Source organism: Peromyscus californicus, unplaced genomic scaffold (genome assembly GCF_007827085.1).
Source record: "Peromyscus californicus insignis strain IS unplaced genomic scaffold, ASM782708v3 Scaffold_21__1_contigs__length_65335640, whole genome shotgun sequence".
Taxonomy (NCBI): domain Eukaryota; kingdom Metazoa; phylum Chordata; class Mammalia; order Rodentia; family Cricetidae; genus Peromyscus; species Peromyscus californicus.
Window position 1 is genome coordinate 51,868,626 of NW_026294514.1, and position 22,466 is coordinate 51,891,091.

Sequence of the window (22,466 nt, forward strand, 5' to 3'; positions counted from 1 at the left end):
CTATAAATGACATTATTTCTTGGATAATTGCATAGCTTTACCCTTGACTCACTGGGTAAAACTGTTTCTTTCTGTCTATATCATGCTTCTTTGTCTACTGTGGCTCTATGGTATGTCTTGATATCAGATATATTGACACTTCCAGTTTTGTTGTGTTACATGTTAATTCAACTTATTGATGTCTTTTTTCTCTACGGTATGAATTCCAATATTATTTTCAATAGCTCTGAAATAACATCACTGGTGTTTTGTTTGAGGTTGTATTGAAAGTATAGCTCACTTTTTCTTTTTCTAGCATTTATTCTTTCATGATCTTTTCCTTTTGTGTGTGTGTGTGTGTGTGTGTGTGTGTGTGTGTGTGTGTGTGTGTGTCTACTTCAATTTCTCTCATCCGTGTTTTACAACTTTAATTAAAGCAGTACTTCATTTCTAAGGTCAAACTTAATTCCAGGCATTTTCTCTATAGCTGTTTTGATTGTGATTGTTTCCACAATTTCTTTCACAGCAAGTTCATCTAATTAAATGTTACTAATATTTATGGTTTGGTTTTACATGCTACAAATTTCCTGAGTTAAGGTATTAGTTTTAATATTGCTTTAATATTGACTTTAGGTTTTTCTGTACATGAAAGCATATAATCTTTAAACAGTGATAATTTGACCCTGTCCCATGCCTCGCCATTTGTATATCTTTTATCTAAATCTAAAATTGGATTGTAGACTAAAACATTATCACAAAGTTGTAAATAACTCAGAAATTCATTCAACAGCTATGTCTAAAACTTTCATAAAGAAAATTGAATGCAACCTATCTGTATTAATAACATTTGGGGAAATTGACAGATATATAATGCTAATTCATGAAAAGGCTATGTTCCTGTATGAAATATTTAGTCCAATAATCTATAAAGTCAATGTAATAATAAACAATCATATGGCATGCATTTTTTATTTTAAAGAATAACAAATTTCTTATGCACATCTAAATAAATCATAGTTATAGAGTAGACAACTTAACAATTGGTTATCTCTGTGTGTCTATATACATATATATTAAAGAAGTATTTTCTATAACATAAGCAAGGAGGATAATATTGCTCAGTGTATTCTATGATAAATATCCAAATTCCTATCTTATATTATATACATAGATACTTTTCAGATTTATAAAGTTCTTTAGGTAAAATAAGTAAATGTTGAAAGAGAATATGTGTATAAAACAAAAGTGAAAATGTGCTCTAAGTAAGTTTTAACCAATGTAAAACACAAAGTAGAAGTTATTAGGTCAGATAATATAAAGTCAAGAATGTTTGTTCTATGAATGAATCTGTATCCAGTACAGTAGATAACTAATGGCTACCTAAATTCAAGAAGTTAATATTTAGAATGAATAGGGAATTTTCAGGAAATTTATCCAATCCATAAGGAGGTATAGTACAGCACACACAAACACACAAACTGAACTTCTAAATTATATGAAGAAACACACAGGTTTGCATGTATTTGCATGTATGTTTTGTAGATGTTCACATACGTTCAGGTTCACATGCAAATGAGTACACATAAGTGTGGAGTTCAGATGACCTCAGGTGTCATTCCTCAGGTACTATAAATGTTTATTTTCTTTTTTGAAGTACACGCTAGCCTGGTACTTGTTATGTAGGCTAGACTAGTTTATCAGTAGGCCTAGGGACCATCCCTGCCATCGCCATCTCTCAGCACTGATATTATGAGTGTGTGCCACTGTGCCTGGCATTTTGATAAGGGTTATGAGGACTGAATTCAGGTCCTTGAGCAAAGCAAGCACTTTGCCAACTGATACATCTCTCCATTCCCCCAAATATACATTTATATTTGAAAACATAGAAACACAAAAGAAATACTATCTTGTGTATGTCTGTATGACAAAATTTTGGAAGCCTACGAATGTTAGCAAAGGTTATCAAGTGTTTCTAACTATGTGCTCCATGTCACTTAGCTATTGCTGCATGGCAAAACTCAGTAGCATGACAGTAAATAGTTTTTCTTATTAGTGCAAAATTTTTAGGAGGCTTACTTTTCTCAGTTGTGTGTGGGGGGACTAAAGTGCTCACAGTCTGAAGGATGGAATTATCTCAGGGCTTCTTTGCTGTAATATTAGCATTATTACTGGCTATGTTTTAGAACACACACACACACGGCCTTGCTCACAATTGGAAGACCTTCCCACACTCAGTGACATTCCGATGCAATGGTACATTTCTGCAAGGTCCTGCTGAACCCGAGTGAGATATTGTTCTGATGCATCTTAGAGTATAAGCTGCATCGTTAGGAAATGAGACTCTCTGATATTAAGGTGTTATTATAAAAAGGTACAACTTGAAAAACAATTTGGATCAAAAAATGAAATAAATTACTCATAAATCCCAAATATCCCAAAACCCCTTACAAGGGTACACAATTCTAAAGATGCTCTGTTATAGGAGATCAAGAGTACATGCACAGGGGTTTTTACTGTAACCATGTGTGTGACAGTGGGGAGTAGAAGGTGACATAGCTATTTGATCCTATAGGAACCAATAAATACAGTGGAATCATATGGTGTAAAATTATAGAGCACTCACCAGCTGATCAGGTAAATGAAAAATATGAGTGTATCTAATAATGCACAAAGAGATACTTTCAAAAGCTAACAGATCCAGAGATAAAAGCTATTTTTGCTGTGTAGAATAATCAAATACAAATGTCTTATGGAATGTGTCTATTCTGAAATTATATAGTTTTATTTGCATAACTCTGTTTAGACTATAGGAAGCTACTTCTGCAGATTGATTGTTATCATATGAAGAGATAAAATGATTGTGATATGACCTGTTCTGTTTCAGTGTCTGTTGAGGAACCCGCTGCTGATATGCTTCTCCCTGTGCAAATCCACAGAGTCCCTCACTTTTAAGGGAGCTTCGAAATTTGTGCCCAAATATTTAGAAAATCAGTTTTTGTTAACACCCTCACTTGCCACTATGCTCACAGGTAGATTTTTCTTTTTACTGTGCAGATTTGAAAATTTCTACGATATGTATATTTAAGTGTGATGTGTATATTTAAGAAGTATGTCATGTAAACAGAAGACACAGGGTGCAGTGTACTTGAATGCTACTTGCTATAACCATAAAAACATTAACATTCTATACTACATCAATATTTTTAATGTTGTTTTTATAGCTCACTATCTTCCAGCCCCCCCTCTAAATACCTGCCCATTTCTTTTCCTCTTCTCTGTAGGAAATGAGTCTTCTCCAGCCACAATGTGTTCTTCCTTTTTGTGCTTTTATACCTTTCTGCTTGTGGGTCTGTACCCAATGTTTTTCTAAAAAAATTCACATCATTTCCTACTGATTATTCTATTTATTTCACCAGAAATTATATTTTTCAGATTCACAATCATTTGAACTTAATACATTGTAAATCTTCTGTACATTCCTTATTCCTTAACTGCCAGAGTCATACAGCTGTTAATATACATGCAATTGTATACTCATTATTATACTAAGAGACATGAAATTAGATTTAACCTTAATTTCTCTAAACAACGTCACAGTGCATAAACCCTTTAGTATCTCTTCATTTGTATTTGTAAATGTTGTTCTACATTTTGACACTAAACAGGAATTGCTATTGTTTACAGTTTAATCTTAAAAGTGTATTGAGAATTTGACTCTTTAAGAGACTTCTCAATAATACTTCTAAAAGGAAGGTTCTAGAATTAACTGAAAAGTGATGAACAAAAAAGTTAATTTTAGGCTGTAAAAAAATCAAGCAGGTTTCCAGGACAGCCAGGGCTACACAGAAAAACCATGTCTCATATAACCAACCAAAGAAGCAAACAAATAAAAAACAAAATGAAACAAAACAAAACAACAATGAGTCAAGCAGGCATGTTATAGAATTTAGTGTAACCTGTGAAAGAATAGTAAAAATAATATTTACATTAATCTTTAATTGTATAGGGGCCAGAAAGTGATAAGAAGAAATGAACACAAAGCATATGGAGAAAAAACAAATGTTCTCAAGTGAAGAAGCCTTGATCATAAGCAGACTATTGAGTAGAATTTCTTTTCTATTCTAGTGTTAGGTTTCCTCAGATGTTTACATACTGAAGTCTCAATGAACAAGACAAAATGTATATTTTGCACTATTACTAAGCTGAAAACCTGTGTCTGGACAGGTCATAGGCCCTAGGTAAGAACCTACTACTAATATTCTGCTAGTTGGATATAGTATTAAATCAATTTCTAGCAATTTATTATTATTCCATAGATTAATGCGTCTTTGGTCTTTAATTAATAGTCTTTTCATACATTCTGATGCTTCAGCCCGGGTATAATAGATGAAAATAAAAATTGTATACTCTACCGTGGCTTGTAAGGATGAACTTCCATGCAATTTTGGTATTAATAGTAATGACTTAGACTCATCTAATCCTGTCATTCTGCAGAGTTTTCAGGCTTCTCTGCCAGAGCTTTGATTTTGTCAAGTGTCCTAGAGTAAGTTATATTACGTTTTGAGATGCTACCTACTTTAGAAAGTCATTGGCCTATAGTTTTCTGAGAAAGTTTCCTAGAAAATCCTTCCTCCATTCTTTAGAGTCTTATCTGTAAAACCACCTTTCACAAAGATTTGTAGCTCAAGGAAGTGATCTGACTGGCAATGTCTCAAGGTAGACTCTTTTTTAAAAAAATATTTTTATTTTATAATTAATTTAATTTTACATATCAACCACAGACTCTTAAGAGAAAACTGCTGATAACTTAAGGTAGACGTGTAAGAGAAATGCTCTCTCCCACTCCAAGCAGCTAACAGTTGCCAATAGCTCCATGGCTCAGGCTTGGAGTTCTTGCCTAATTCCTATTGTCATGCTGGGATGTGGTCTCACTAGGGCTTGCACAGGTTTTGTGGACACTACTGTACCTGCTGTGCCTTCATGTGTGCCTCTGCCTTGGTGTAAGACGCTATTTCTTTGTAGTTATCCACTGTCATCTGACTTTTTACACTCTTTCTTCTTCCTCTTCCCCAGTGATCTTCCATGCAGAGCTGAGCATTCTTCAATTTCTGTCTCTGGATCTTGGCCATTGTGGGCCTCTGTGCTAATCACCATCTACTGGAGATAAATTCTTCTCAGATGATTGTTGAGAGATGCATTAATTTATGGAATAATAATAAATCGCTAGAAATTGATTTTATACTATATCCAACTAGAAGAAGAATAGTAGTAGGTTCTTACCTAGGGCCTATCACCTGTCAAGACACAGGTTTTCAGTTTAGTAATAGTGCAAATTATACATTTTGTCTTGTTCATTGAGACTTCAGTACATTCAGAAAGTGGCTGTTTTCTCCCCTAACATTTATCTCACTGTTAGCGCAGTAGGTACATCTTGCCATGCCAGTCATTATCATAGTTCTCGGGGATAACACATGGGTATGACTGATAACTACTGTTCTCCTCCAGTAGTGTGTATAGATCCTTCCACATTATGAAAGCTAACCAGTCAGGTTGAAGCATCCATGTGAGTACCAGCCTGATTTCTCCATGATTCATACTTCATTGGCAATAATCTGTGATGTTTGGGGGGTTCTTGAAGCCTCATTGTCCAACAATTCTAGAAGAAATAGCCCATTTTTCTGAAGCACAGTTCCCACAAAGTGATACAAATAGGGACCAGTTAATATCTGTTACTCATAGTAAATTGTAACATGGAAAACAAAAACAAAACAAAGCAAACAACAACAACAAAAAAAACAAATCAAAATCCCAAATTTAGAGGACTCAAATTTTGCATAATGGTCACTAGTTATACTTGTCCTTTGCTTCAGGGGAAGACATTATTACCCCATATAACACATTTCTTCTCTTAGGTTTTGAATAAATATTGTCTTTGTCATCTAAAAATCATAAGCTAACTTGTCTCTTCTCACAAGGCATAGATATAATCTCTATCATCTATGCCTATTTGCAGTACAAAGGAACATGTTAGCAAAGAGTTTAGAACAAAGAGCAGCGTGCTTCAGTATTTATATGCATCAGATTAAAACTTCTAGGGGAAAAATCACCTGATAACTATTGTTGTATTTGTATGCTGTAGGAAGAGACTAAACACTGGCATAATGGGAAGAAATTGCAATATATATTGCTAACTGAAGCTTTCCCTAAATATGGAGACATACAAATGTTGGAAGGAGGAGGATGCAAAAAAGTATACTATGTGAACCCTAACCAGAGCAAAAACTGGTGTAACTATAGTAATTTTAAATGCAATGACATTTCAAGCAAGATTTAATGGTATGAGTCAATAAGCGATGTATATCATAAAATTGTAAGTTGACATTACTCAATAACATTGTTTTAAAACATATAAAACAAAAATCACATAAAATAAATTAAAAGAGCTAGGCAGCGGTGGCGCACGCCTTTAATCCCAGCACTTGGGAGGTAGAACCAAGTGGATCTCTGTGAGTTCGGAGGCCAGCCTGGTCTACACAGCAAGATCCAGGACAGACACTAAAACTACTCAGAGAAATCCTGTCTCAAAAAACAAAAACAAAATAATAGTAATAATAATAATAACAACATAAATTAATTAATAAATTAAAAGACCCTCTAAGAACTTCTGTTTCTTCTCTACCTCATCTTTTCTTTTAGTTGCGAGTGTTCTTCACATCTGAGATTCTAAAGTAAAATGATTTTCTCACTAGAGTTCTTACTCTCCACTCTTCTGAAGTCCATCAAATTAATACTAATCCATGATATTTACTTGGAAATTTTTGCCCACACTGTATATATTTCACTTTCTAATAAATATATCTATAAATGCCTATATAAAATATCCAAATACTTACTTTTTCATAACATTTTTCTAAACACAAAGTAGTAATGCATTTAAATCTAGTAACAAGTTTATAATGGATGTGTCATTATTTATATACTTAATTCAACAACATCATAAGTTTCTAGAAATGATTTTAACTTTTATACATTATTATTTATTCACTATTTGTGTTTTTTTCCTATGTGTATACATGCATGATCTTGCAATAACACACATGTGGAAGTCACTAGACAACTTGGGGGAGTCGTTCTTACATAATACTATTTAAGTTCCAGGAAATGGTGGCATGCATCTTTTCTTATGGAGCCATCTTGCTGGCCACATAGTGATATTCTTCTCTTTAGCTTGATTTAATCTATTGGTAAGGCATTTGACTAATTTTGTTGGATGATATGGAGTGGGATGCAGCCCAGACTGACCTTGCACTTGAACTTGATCTGTAGCTGAGGCTTCAAGTCTTCCACCCACTTTCAGGTGTGCTCTGCCATACCCAGTTTAATTGGTTTTGGTTCAATTTATCAAGCTTTTCATTTCTAAGCTTTGTATTGTTTTTCAGGATCTTTCTTTATCGAGTTGTTTTCTCTTATTTTTAATTATCTTCATTAACTCATACTGTTCATCCACTATGTATTGCTACTTTTCATATTTTTTCATATTGAGGTTTCCACATGAGCTCACACATACAATTCTTTACTTTTGTATGGATGACATTCTTAATATGTTGAATTCTTCCTGTGTAACTTGGAATAATTGGTTTATTTCTCATGTGAAGTTGTGTTTATTTACTAAATAGTTTATGATACAATGTGTTTTTATGTTCATTTGTGATCACAGTTTTGCAACAGAGATTCCCCTGTCAAGATCATTGTAAATCATCATTTCTACAATTCTTGATAGAGTGGACAAACTGCCGTTTCAAGCAGACGTGTAGACAGCATAAATTTTGGTATACATTCTCAATGTTGACTCTTCCTGGAGTCATAACACTGGTAGGATTTATAGACTTCTAAAGAAACTGTTGATAGTAACTCTGTTATCTGAAAGTGATTCTTAGGTTAGTTGCTGCATTCATGTTGCATAGTCTATGGACTGACTGAAGATATTTCATGGTGAAGATTAGCAATTAGAATCATAGCTTATACTTTGTGACACTCCATCACCAGACTCAATCAGTCACACGAAAGTTTGCCCTGCTGCAGCCTTGGCTGCTGTAGGATTAGATGTAGATGTGATCTCTCCTACTATTATGTTTTGAACTCTATTGCTATGGTATGGATATTTGCCCTGGATCTAACTTCACTCTTCCTCCCCCACAACCTGTTCTGGCTAATAGGTGGAGTTGTATGCTTTCTCCATTTCATTAAGTAGAAGGTGCACTAGGGTTCAAGAAAGACTGGGTTATGACTGGAGCTAAGCTAATTTTTCAGAAAATGTAACTCAGGGTATAATGTACACCAGGTCCTCAAGTTGATGTCCAGTTATTGTGGGATGGAGAAGAGAGAAAGGGAGAAGAACTTTTTAAAATAATCTAATATATAAATAAAAAGAAATTGAAAGGTTGGAACTGTCACCCAGTGCTGGAACACTTGCCTACGATACATGAAAATCCCCATAATTTAAAAAATAAAAGAAGAAAAAAGAAAAATTAAAAATATCAAATAACAAGAAATAAAAATCCATATTAAAATGATAATAAATGGAGGAAAAACATCTTCTTGGCTAGATCTCTCTGGATCTCCTAGAGTTGAAATTCTCAAGGAATAGGGTGAGAATAGTAGGTTGTATTTTCAGATTATTCTCATTCTTCTCAATTTTCACCAAACTAGTTGGAGCAGAAGCAGGCTTTGCCCAACATTTGACAAAGTCAGGGCATGTTGCATGTACTAGTGGTGTGTACCCTCAGGAGTCTGCAATACACTGCACAGGGATATTGATGGTAGAGCAGTGAGACTGTCTTACCATAGGAGCTTAGGAGGGATATGCCACTTTAAGAATATCTTCACTTAAGATGTTTTATTCTGTACAATGAAAATATAGACAGTATTGGGGTTATAGCAAGATCTCCTCATTAAACACTAAATTAGGGCAGATATGAGTTATGCTGAATAGATACCTTTGCTTTTCAAGGCTTTTAGTTTTTGCAAGCTGGAGCACAAGAAGCATAGAAGACATAGGACATGCTTGGAATGCCTCTCACTTTGTGTGTGTGTGTGTGTGTGTGTGTGTGTGTGTGTGTGTGTGTGTGTGTGTGTGTGCATAAATTTGTCAGTATCTTGTGTCAGAGAAACTCACCCAGGTATAACTGTGTTGACTTTACCTGTGGCTGCTGCTTGCCCAGCTATGCACTGAGGTGTCCATGAGAAGTCTGAGCTGTGACTACATCTCCGTGTAGTTGAGTCCCTGACAACAGCCTTTCTAGCACTAAGATTTCACTGAGCTTCTTGCTAATTTCTTTTGTGAAGCAAGTTTGTCTTCAGATGCCAGGCCAGGGATTTACTTAGGCTTCTTGTCTGCAGGATTCAGTCTTCTGTGCCAACGCACCATCACTTTATTACCTAGGCACAAAGGGTCCACTTCTCAACTAAATTTTGTATTCCAGGAGCCTGGGTATTGCTTTATCATTTTCCTTAGCCTATGGAATGCGCCATGCTTTATTTACTGTGCAGACAACTTCCAGTGTTCACCTGCCCTTCCTTCCACGACAGGTTCCAAGTCCATTGTTTTGTTTTCATCCCATGAAAGAGAGGACTAGTGCTGAGTGTCCCTCTTCCATCCCCTCAGACCTGAACTTTTTATTTTCTCTATTATGTGTTTTCTATCCTCTCTTCTTGTTTGTTTTACTTTTTCAAAAGTTACCTTTATTTCTTGCTTCTTGTTTTTGTTTTTTTTTTTACTCTCACTCATTACTCTTTGCTTTTTGGGGGCCCACAACCCACCTCCCAAAGAAATCACACAGAGGCTCATTCTTACTTATGAATGCCTGGCCTTAGCTTGGCTTGTTTCCAGACAGCTTTTTTTGGGGTGTGTGTGTGAATGAATATTTATTAAATTTTTAAAACTGTTCTTAACAATATCAATAGGATCCTGAACACAAGATAGTTTTATAGCAAATATTTGCCATGAAAATAATAAGAATGATTAAGCATATATATATATATATATATATATATATATATATATATATATATATATATATACACTTTATGCCAAATACAGACACACACACGTATATATTCCCACCTCCTCCAGGGCAAAGACTCCCCTGAGGATTGAGTTCAACCTGATAGATTCAGTTCAGGGAGGTCCAGTCCCCTCCTCCCAGGCTGAGCCATGTGTCCCTGTATAAGCCCCAGGTTTCAAACAGCCAGCTCATGCACTGAAGACAGGTCCCGGTCCCACTGCCTGGATGCCTCCCAAACAGATCAAGCTAATCAACTGTCTCACTTATCCAGAGGGCCTGATCCAGTTGGGGGCTCCTCAGCTATTGGTTCATAGTTCATGTGTTTCCATTCGTTTGGCTATTTGTCCCTGTGCTTTATCCAACCTTGGTCTCAACAATTCTTGCTCATATAAACCCTCCTCTTTCTCGCCAATTGGACTCCTGGAGCTGGCTGTGGATCTCTGCATCCGGTTCCTGGGGCTGGCTGTGGATCTCTGCATCCGGTTCCCTCAGTCATTGGATGGGGTTTCTAGCACGACAATTAGGGTGTTTGGCCGTCCTATCACCAGAGTAGGTCAGATCGGGCTGTCTCTCAACCATTGCCAGCAGTCTATTGTGGAGGTATCTTTGTGGATTTCTGTGGGCCTCTCTAGCACTTTGCTTCTTCCTATTCTCATATGGTCTTCATTTATCATGGTCTCTTATTCCTTGTTCTCCCTCTCTGTTCGTGGTCCAGCTGGGATCTCCTGCTCCCCTAAGCTCTCTTTCCCTCGAACCTTGCCCTTCATTACCCCCACTCACATCCAGGTTGTTCATGTAGATCTCATCCATTTCTCTGTTATTGGGCGATCCTTGTGTGTTTCTTGGGGTCCTTTTTTCTAGGTAGCCTCCCTGGTGTTGTGAGTAGCAGTCTAGTCATCTTTGTTTTACATCTAGTATCCTCCTATGAGTGAGTACATACCATGTTTCCAACAGCTTTTCTTAACTTAAATTATCCCATCTCTCTCTTGCCTCTGGGCTTTTATCTTTCTCTATTTCTGAATACATTTCCTTACTTCCTACACCATGGCTGGCTGTGTAGCTGGATGCCTGGCCCCTTGCATCCTCGTCTCTTCCTTTTCTTGTTTCTTCATCTCCCATAACCCCAGATTTCTCCTATTCATTCTCTCTGCCTGGCAGGCCCACCTGTCCTTTCTCCTGCCTTGCTATTGGCCATTCAGCTCTTTATTAAACCAATCAGGTGTTTTAGACAGGCACAGTCACAGCTTCACAGAGTTAAACAAATGCAACATAAAGAATGCAAAACATCTTTACATCATTAAACAAATGTTGCACAGCATAAACAGATGTAACAATCTTAAATTAATATTCCACATCTTTTCTTTCATTTTTTCCATTTTTATGGCACATTTCATTTGAATGTATTTATTATGGAATGATTTAATCTTGTGTTTGTGTTGTATTATTTTTTTTTCTCTACCCACTTCTTCACATTGTGGGCTACATTTGGATCTGATTGGATTACAACATTGTGTGAGTTTACTTTGCTATTCTGAGTGCTTTCTATTTTTTTTATTCCTCCTTTTCTTCTTAGTTTTCTAGCTCATATTCTTCCTGTAATTTTCTCTTTCTAAGTATTTGTGCTAAAGTAGAAAAACTATAGCTTATTCTGAGTATTCTGGAGTTTTCCATTATAAGACTGTTCATGTTGACCTTCTTTTTTTTTTTTTTTTTTTTTTTTTTTTGGTTTTCGGGACAGGGTTTCTCTGTGTAGTGTTGCGCCTTTCCTGGAACTCACTCTGTAGTCCAGGCTGGCCTCGAACTCACAGAGATCCGCCTGCTTCTGCCTCCCGAGTGCTGGGATTAAAGGTGTGTGCTACCACCGCCCGGCCTCATGTTGACTTTCTATGAGAGATCTCATTGAGTCGGTTGGTCTGTTTCTTGATCAAAGAATGGTTTAGACAGCCTATTATTCCAATTAAGTCACTTGCAATAAGCCATACATTCAATTACTTAAGTAATAATATTTGTCAATAAGACAGCTCATAACTTCTATGTGGTATGGACTAAGTTCCTGGCTTGAACTAGGTATCTAGTGTATAGGAGCAACACATCACCATCCCTACCAGAATCCAGTAGACCTACAATGGCTCCATCCCCATGCACAAAATTTATATATTATGAAGTCTAGATTTATTCAGTTACCACATTGTCTAGGTTTTTGGCTTTGCTTCATTGTAAAATCTGTATTGATTAGAGGGATTGTCATCTATGTATAATTTTTCTGTACTCCTAACAGGTTGCTTTTTAACAGTTTTTTCTTTTCCTTTTCTCAGGAATTATTATCCTTCCAGGAAGTGCAGTTGGCCATTTTGTGGGAGGTTTAATTGTTGACAGACTGGAGATGTCTTGTAAGAACAAAATAAGATTCATAGTTGTGACATCTACTGTAGCACTCGTGCTTTTTATGTTGATCCTTTTTGTAGAGTGCGAAACAGTGGAATTTGCTGGAATCAATGAAGATTATGATGGGTAAATATAAGTTTGTATACTAGATTTTAAAATTATAACCAAGGAAATATTTTCCAGAAAAATAATCCAGTAACCATATATATTTATATAAGTCTTGGAATTATTAAACATGTAAATGAAGTATAAAAGACAGTTTTACTCTTCATATTAATGGTACCTATCTCAGAGAGAGATGTTTATCATGTATTCATGATAGAATCAAAACTGGAATTTTGTGTTAGGGTATGTAGCAAGTACAAGATGGTGTTAGAATATGTAAAAGTGATTTGATCTCATGTTCTTGAACTGATCTGTCTGCATTGTTGTGAACATCAAGGATGGGTTTAATCTATTATGAGCATATACACGGACATTTTAATTTATATGTAAAAATTCAAAAAGCTTGGCATGGGTTAATATTAAATATTATACAACATAAATGCAACTGATAACTAAAGAATTAAGCAAATGAAATTCTGAAAGAGAACAATAGCACTTTTAACTACAATTGGTTTGCTTACAGTAAACCACTATCCAATACATGCTACTGGAGTTATCCACAAGGTTATAACATGACTTCAACTTCACGTCTTTTACAAATTCATCCAAAGAACTTAGAGGAAGGTCTTGAATTAATAGACATAGCAATAAAAATGTATCTGTAACTGAAAAATAAGATAATTTTAGAATCTTACAAAAATTAAAAGTCTTTTCTGTGCAAAAACTTTTGTTAATCTGGTGGAACAATTATACTGTGCAGTGGAGAAATATCTGAAAAACGAAAATTCAAGTCTACAGTTGGAGATTAATGACATGTCAACTGAAAAATCTCCAGGCACAAAAATACTTATTTAACTGCTTCCTCACTCCAGCTAAAAGAAAAATGGAAAAAACCTCATATTTTAAAGAATTTGTTTGCAAATAAACAAGTAAGGTTCCTAAATAAAATTCTCAACTATCCAAGGTGAACAAAAGCATTTATAAATAAAATAAAATGTTATTTAACACTTAAGCAAAAGTACTGTTGACCCTCATATGCATGAATACTAAATGTTATGAACATGCCACTTCTCTACAACTTTATTTGAAATTATTTATAATTCAAACAATAACTTTTCAAAATACATTTGTATTAAAATAAAATCTATCATTTTTCTCCTAATAAAGATGCCCATATACCTCAAAGAGCCTATGTACATATGCAGAGCACAAAACCAATGGTCATAAGTGAAGAATACACTCCCTTAAAAACCAAAACAATGAAACGGAGTTGGAGAATTCAACTACAAGAGATAAAAATTTATTGTGAAGCCAAAACAAGTATAGTGGTATTGTCTTTCCTAAAAAATCTTTCTAAGATTCAAAGTAGATAGCTCAGTGGTACATTATGAATACTTAGAAACTTAATGTATGCAAAGCAGATATTCCAACCTGAGAAGGATGCTGCATATTTTAAAAGTATATTCCTGGGAAATTTACTTTTCCAACTGGAAATAGAATTTAAGATACCACTTCCAGTTTTACCTAATTCTCCAGTATGTAAGAGATCTACATATGTACAATAAATCTTGTAGTGCTGGGAAAAAATAGGAATTATATTTTTGCCTCACAGTAAGGTAGAATATACTAAATAAGATAAAATTTTAAATATGATTATAATACTCATATATGATCACTATTCCTTGCTCAGAGTGGTCTCAAGTTCTAGTTAGCTTGGCCGAAAAGAAAGCAAATGTGTCCTGAGCAACACTGAATTTAATTGTTTAGTTACTTCCCTTCAAGAAAGCTTTACAAACTTAGAAAGGACTAGTATAACACTTCATGGTATCAAGTAAGCAAATTCTGTCAGTCTTGTTGCTCTCAACTTCACATGGCTGGCCATGACAATTAAATCTATTCTGTCTAAACCCCAGTTTTTATCAGACAAGAAATGAGGTATTAAGAACAATTTCAGAAAGGGAACACACTAATATAATCTGCTGGCCTGACATACCATCTACACAATATGTTTGGTTAAGTACGTGGTTTTTATTCTGACTAGTCATGCATGTGCTAAATAAAAGTAAGGTAACTGGTACAAAAGGACAGGATACAATTTGGCATAAATTTGTCACAGATATTGATACGTCATTCTGCAAAATTCTTATTTCAAAATTAAATCTTTAACTGATGTGTAAAGACACTAAAATTGTTTATATTAATAGGGTAACATGTAAGGTTAAATAAGGACATCAGAAATATATATTTTCACAATGCAGCTACATAGACAATCCAACTACATAAAACAAGTATCACTAAATGTACAAGTAGTGCTAAAATCTGATAACATAATTGTGGAGATTTAAACGCCCTATATTTCTCAAGCACAAATAACCCAGACAGAAAAACCAGAGAAACATTAGTTTTAAACCATATTGTATAATAAGTAGACCTCACAGACTTTAACAAATGTTGTACCTAACAACTATTGACATATATTTCTTATCAGAAAGGGGAATATTATTTAGAATAGACTATACCTTAGGTAACAAAACCTGTCTCAACATATCTTAAAAAATACAAAATAATTATATTTGTTCATTTTGACCACAAAAATCATATAAAATTAGAAACTAGTAAGATAGACTGAAAACAATGCCATATCAAAAGTCAGTGACATGAACACCAACAGTCAATGGATCAGCACGTAATTTAAAAAATAAAAAGTTGAAACATATGCTAAATATTAAAACATGACATAAAAGCAATAAAGCACAAGTTTATAGCAATGAATAATTACATCATAAACATAGAAAGACTTCAAACTGGCCGTCTAACAATGAAAGGAAAGAATATTTAACAGGAACAAGCTAGAAGTGAAAAAAAAGATGTCCCAGAAGTAATGAAAGTAAAACTAAACATACATAATGCAACACTTCTTTAAAAATATTTTTTTAATTTTTAATTCATGTTTATCTGTGTCTAGCACACATGTGTAGGTGCCTGTAGGAGCCAGGAGAGGGAGTCAGAATCACCTGAGCTGGAATTACAGGCATTTGTGAACTGATGACCTGGGTTCTGGGAACTGAACTTGGGTTCTCTAGAAGGAAGAGCAACAAGTGCTCTTAACTGCTGAACTGTTTCTCCAGACCCCAAATGATTAGTTTAACACAACATTTTTTCTTTGAAAAAATAACTGCCCACCCTTCAACTAAACTAGGAAAACAGAGAAATCCAAGTAAGTAGAATTAGAGATCAAAGATAGCCAGTAGAGCAGACACCATAAAGTCACAAAGAGCTAGGAGGAAAGAACTAAATGCAGTCACGTTAGATCAATATGCAATATGTGAAAAACTGATGTGATAATTATGAAAAAGGCAACCTCTTTAGCTGTAGTTATAAAAAGCAAATAAAATAAAATCCCCAAGAGTAAATTTTACCAAGGCAGTAAATCACTACAATGAAAATTACAACTACATAATAAGTTCCAGGCCAGCCTAGATTAAATTTTAGATTTAAATTTAAGAAAAATAAAATTAAAAAAAATTAAAACTCTAATAAATATATTAAAGGACACTGTACAATAGTGGCTCCTGGAGGCTAAGTTAGTTTTGGGAATGAGAAGTGGATGAAAAAGTGACGGTAAATATGTTCAAGGAGGCATTTGTATATGAGGAATGACTTCTAATGTTGTATAGCATAATAAGATAATTGCGGTTAATAATTTTTTTACACATTTTTAAAGTAGCTGGCAAAAAGAACTTTGAGTATTCCCACATACAAAGAAATGATAAATTCTTAAGTTGGTAAATATACCAATTACTTTAATCTTATTGTTGCATATTATATTAATGAATTTATAAGATTATACAAATTATGATCAACCAAGAATCATCAAGAAAACAGGATTAACAGACAAAAATCAATAGATATATCATACTAAACAAAGTGAATCTGAAATAAAAAAAACTTACAGGTAGCCAAAAAAATTACCTTATAAAATTCAACGTCTGTTACTTTCTGAGGCAATAAAAATGTTCTGCACCAAATTGGAAACTGATGGAGAAGGATTATCATGAGTCAAAGGTCAGCCTTGGCTATCTGGTGAGTTTCAGTCAGGTTGGGCTATAGGAGAAGGCTCTGTCTCCTGTAACAAAAAGAAGAGATGGAGAATAATTAAGGAAAAGAATAAAGAAAGGAAGAAAGAATGAAAGGAAGAACGAATAAAAGAAAGAGAAAGTAAGGAAAGAAGGATGAACTGATGGAGAAGGGAAGATTAGAAAAGGCTCTAGTAATTGACTCCTTTGGTGATTTCACATATGCACAAATATACTAAAAACATAGGATGATACCCTTAAAATTGTGGGCTGTATATCAATCAATAAAACTCATTTTTAAGACATGCAATATATACTTTTAAATAAATTAAGAAAACTGGAATTTAAAGATTAGTACTCCAGTTCTTCAGGGGATTCTGAGTTCCCACAGTTACCTTTCTACTTATAAATTATGATATGAATGTTTTTTAATCTGACCCATTATTCACATCTTGATGTCTTCAACCTCTGTGTTATAATATTATTTGGAACCTTGGGGATGATAGTCTTAGTTTAGAACATGAAGATGAAGACTTCATGGTTCACATTTCTTTTCTCACAAGTAGAAGTATCCAGTGCCCCTACTCCTTAATCCATGTGAGGACATATTGGGAAAAGTGGTTCTCTGTGATATAGTAAGAGGGTAATCACTAAACATGGAATCTGTTCTTCTGGCATTATTCTGGCTAGTGTTTTGTCAATTTGATATATAAGCCAGCATCATCGAAGAGGAGGGAGCCTCAATGAAGAAAATGCTTCTATAAGATTGGCTTGTAGGAAGCCTGAGGAGTATTTTTTAAATTATTATTAATGATTGAAAAAGGAGGGCCCAAGATATTTTAGATCATATTACTCATGGGAAGTGGTCCTGGAGTGTATAAGAAAACAAACCCAGCAAGTCAGGAAGCAGCACTCCTCCATGGCCTCTGCCTTTAGGTTTCTACCTTGAGTTCTTGCCCTGACAGTGATGACATGTGATATGACAGTTGTGAGACAAAAAAAATCCTTTCCTTCCCATTTTATTATTCGTCATGATGCTTCATCACAGCAATAGAAACTCTAACTATAGCTGAGCATGGTGGCTCAAGCCTTTGATCCCAGCACTAGGGAGGCAGAGGTAGATCTCTGAGTTTAAGGCTAGCCTGCTCTACAGACAGAGTGAGTTCTAGGACAGCCAGGGCTACACAGAGAAAACATGTCTCCAAAAAACAAACAAAAAAACCCTAACTGAGACAAACATCTTGGTCCTTGATTTCACGGCTCCAGAAATAACTGTATAACTGCTGAAGGCATCTAACCTATGATGGTTTATCAAAACAGGCAGAGTATACTCAGGGGATGGAACTCTAACTGATCAGAAGTGCAATGATGTTTATTTTCAACATTTTCTTTACAAATTTTATGAGAGGTTTTGCTAAATTAACTAAAGAAAACTAAAGGGGATTTTGAATAAACATTATTAGTAAAACTATTAAACTATTTAAAGGCAATATGATTGTAGAAAATTAAAAAGGCACTAGAACTAATATACTGAGTTTAGGATAATTACACAATACAGTTTCAATATAAAAGAACCCATGGTTCTCTGTCGCTGGGGCTGTATATCACTGATTGTTCATTTGTGTAATTACTACATGGCTACGATATATTGGTGAAAATAATTAGAGACATTTTTAAAGGAAAGCTATCCCATATTCTTGGACTGGAGAATTTATTGTTATGAAGATTTTACTCCTTCCCAAATTGCTGTCATGTATTTAGTGTAGTGGTAACAACATTCCATCAGACTGTCTGCTGTGGGATGTTCTGTATGCCAAATGTGTTGCTGATTAGTCAATAAATAAAACACTGATTGGCCATTGGCTAGGCAGGAAGTGTAGGCGGGACAAGGAGGAGAATAAAGCTGGGAAGTAGAAGGCTGAGTCAGAGAGACACTGCCAGCTGCCACGATGAGAAACAGCATGTGAAGATGCCGGCAAGCCACGAGCCATGTGGCAAGGTATAGATTAATGGAAATGGATTAATTTAAGCTGTAAGAACAGCTAGCAAGAAGCCTGCCACGGCCATACAGTTTGTAACCAATATAAGTCTCTGTGTTTACTTGATCGGGTCTGAGCGGCTGTGGGACTGGCAGGTGAGAGAGATTTGTCCTGACTGTGGGCCAGGTAGGAAAACTCTAGCTACAACTGTCCTTTGTAGATACTAGCAATAAAATCTTATATTGCCACTGATATGCAAGGACCTAGAAAAACAAAAAAGTTAAAAAATAACAAAATTAGAAGACTAATTCTTATTTGCTTCCAATACAGTTTGTAGAGCTATGTTAATCAAGAGAGTGTTAAAAGCATGTCAATGGAATACAACTGAGAGTGTGTATAAATAGAGTCACATGTATGTATAGAAAGTTGATCTTTGGCAGGGTACAGATGCAATGTAGAGACTCTAGAGTCATTTACAAAAATGCTATTAGCTGCCTGGCCCTTAAAACATACACACAGGTAGCATTATATGGAGTGAACAGACTATATATTTAGAAATATATGTATTTGTATATGCATATATACATACAATAACATTTAGTGAAAAAAGAAGTCATGAATTTGAAGCAGTGGGTAAGGCTTGGATGGAAGAAGGGAGAGGAGAAACATAATTAAAATCTCAAGAAAAATTAAAGACCAAAAAATTACATATAAATACTATTAGCAGGGCTAGAGAGATTGCTCAGGGTTAAGAATGCCTGCTATTCTTCCAGAGAGCCTGAATTTGGTTCCAAGAATCCTTGTCAGTTGGTTGATAACTGCCAGTTATCCCTGTTCCAGGGGATCTGACATCCTCTTTTGTTGTCTGAGGGTACCCACCCCCATGACATGTTCTCATACAGATACATGCATACTCACAAATGCAATGTAATAAAAATAATTTGAAGATGTAAATTGATATTGGATTTGGAACATTAGATGTCTATATGTAAAGATATGAACTTGGATTCCTACTTTGTATTATACAGAGGAATTTAAAATGAACCATAAGTATATATGTAAAATATATTCTAAGAATATGAGGGAAAATCTTTTTACTTTGAAGTTGGTAAGGACTTCTTTCATATGACATAAAACACATAATAGAGGAAGAAAATTGCAAGTTGGACTTCATAAAAATTAAAACCTGCTTTTTCAAGAACTTTTTTTTCTGTTTTTTTTGTAGGGGGTACTTGATACAGGGTCACACTATGTATACCTGGTTGTTCTTGTACTCACTATGTAGACTAAGCTTGCCTCGAATTATAGAGATCCATCTGTCTCTAATTCTGCCTCTGCCTCCCAAATCCTGAGATTAAAGATGTGCACCATCATACCTGACTTTCAAGGACTATTTTAAAATCAAGCCACAGATGGTAAAACGATATTTGAAAATAATCTATACAAAATAAAATATTTTTTTCTGATCATATAAAACCCCTAACAGCATTTACTTTATTAATAAGAAAATAAACAACATAACAAAAACTGACAAACAATTTGAACCTAGACTTTCCTTTCATCAAATTATATATATATATATATATATATATATATATATGTACATATATTTTTTCATATATATATGGAAAATATACAGAAATAAATTCATTACCATTAGTCACTAGAAAATGTGAATCAAACGTCAAAATCTTAACTATTGTTCCCATATCAGAATGCCTAAGTCATTGAAATCACACTGTTACAGAGAACTGTGGAGAACAGTTGAAACTCCTGTAGACTGCTAGCAGAAATGCAATCATAAACTGAGGGGATCCCTGCAGGTGTCATGCAGGTAGCGAAGTGAAATGTGAAGAGGTGGAAATGAAATCTCAGTTCAGATTGACTTTGTCAACATTGATCAAACTTTGGGGAGCCTGATGCTGTTTGGTCTCTTTTCCATTTTTTGGGTCCACACTACTCATGTGCCATCCTTTCCCACTTCTTTTTACTAAACTCCATTGAGTTCCTCATTCCAGATGTCTCCATTCACTGTACCCTTTCTACATGCACAATTTCTCTTTTCTCACGTTAGGTTGGTTTCCACTCTCCGTGTATTTCTAACCTCGTATGATAATTTATACATGAGGTAAGTTGTTGTTGAGCACCAACCTTCCTGTTGTGTTTCAGCTGTTAAATTTCTTGTAGTCATTAACCAAGGCTCTCACGAAAGCAACTTAAAGAACAGGGTCAAACCCTAACTAGTGATAGACATTTAAGAGTGTATCCAATTGACTTAGCCGTAAAATTTTAATTTTGTTCTTTAAATTTGTCTAACCTAAAAGGTAAGCACTCATTGAGGCACTGCTTCGATGAGCAGGAGAGGAGAATGTCCTCCATATACTGACTGAGCAACAGCTCAGGACATTTAATCAGCACCAGCTTAAGGGATTTATGACTTTTTAATATTTTTCTCTCATGAAGGAACCACTGAAACTTAGTTTATTCCTGCTATGAGGGAAAAACAAAGCAAAAATAAACAAACAAACAGCTCTGTGACAGTCTAGCCCTAGCTTATGCTACAGGTGGTGGAGCTCCACCTGCTGTTCCTTGGAACTCTGGTGTTGCTGCTCTGAACTAGTAGGCTCTGGGCTAGCAGGAGGCATGCAGAGAGAGAACTCCGAGTTCTGGTCAAATCCTGCAGGAGGGTGAGCCCCAAACTTGTGTGGCTGGCCTGGAATCTGAGTCCATTCTGCCTGCCCTGCCTAGATGTGTATGACAGAAAATCCCCCCTCCTCCCTCTCTCCCTCCCCATCTTCTTTCCCCTCTCCATTTTCTTAAATAATTGACAGGGGTTTTATCTCTTTTCTCATGGGATTTTTTCATATCAGTTCCTAGGCATATAAGCTGCAAAGCTATAGCTCTGAATATTTTGTTTTTCTGGATCTTAACAAACATTTCAATAATTCTACAAAATGTTTTGTCCCAAAGACTGAGAAGAGTCCATGTTAGTACCACTCTTTCAAGGGCTAAGATCCCTTTTCAGTGAGAGGCCTGAGTTTCCTGAAACCCTAATATCTATTTAAAGAAAACTTTCCTTACCTTCTCAAAGGATCATGCGCCCCATAATTTGGCGTTCTTAGGTGTCACTGCAGGTAGCGAAATGGACCAGGAATAGATGAGAATGAAAACTCAGTTCAGATTGACTTTGTAAACCTGGATCAAATTTTGGGGAGTCTGATGCCAGGAGGTATAATGTCAGCATATTTAAACACAGTATAATTTTGAAAAACATTTTCTGGTGTAATAAGATCCCCAGTGCACAAGGAAGCATAATTACATTGAAACTCAACTCAAGGTCCATGACATTTCTTCCAAGAAGATGAGTTATTTGTGTTATCTTAAATACATAGGGAAGGATTTGGCATAGTTATGGTCATACATATAGAGTGGAGATCATATAGTCTATTAGCTACCTCTGTCCTTATTGTAGGAGCTTGGGAGAGCCCCTAGCTGTACAGGTAATGTAAGAGTCATTTAGATACATCTAGTCCTGGTTATAAGAGCTTGCTATTGCCTGCCCAATGGATAATGCAGATCACAAGGCTCTTAATCACTTCCATTTTTTTTCCTTTGAGATGAAAATCCTGTATACTTAGCATTTCTGGTTTCCCTGTTGATCTCTGAGCACAAGGAACTTTGTGCTCCTAACAATAAACCACTTTGGAAAACTGATAGTTTCCTGAAAAGTTTAAAAAAAAAAAAAAAAGGAAGTGTTAGCTAGAGAGTTGTTTCAGTGTTTAAGGACCCTTGTTCTCCTTCCAGAGGACTGGTTTGGTTGCCAGCACCCACACTGAGGATCATAAATGTCTCTAAGTGTAGTTCAAGGGTCACAATTT

At 35.3% G+C, this 22,466-nt stretch overlaps 1 protein-coding gene across 1 annotated transcript in view; it reads left to right on the plus strand.

Annotated features, from left to right (window-relative positions):
• The window catches only part of LOC128117430 (solute carrier organic anion transporter family member 6C1-like), a 95,234-nt gene that overhangs the window by 39,909 nt on the left and 32,859 nt on the right, over window positions 1–22,466 (plus strand). The window contains exons 8-9 of the mRNA XM_052749321.1: window positions 2,864–3,008; window positions 12,359–12,554. Coding sequence (XP_052605281.1) covers window positions 2,864–3,008; window positions 12,359–12,554 — 341 coding nt within the window. The remainder of the gene's footprint in view (window positions 1–2,863; window positions 3,009–12,358; window positions 12,555–22,466) is intronic.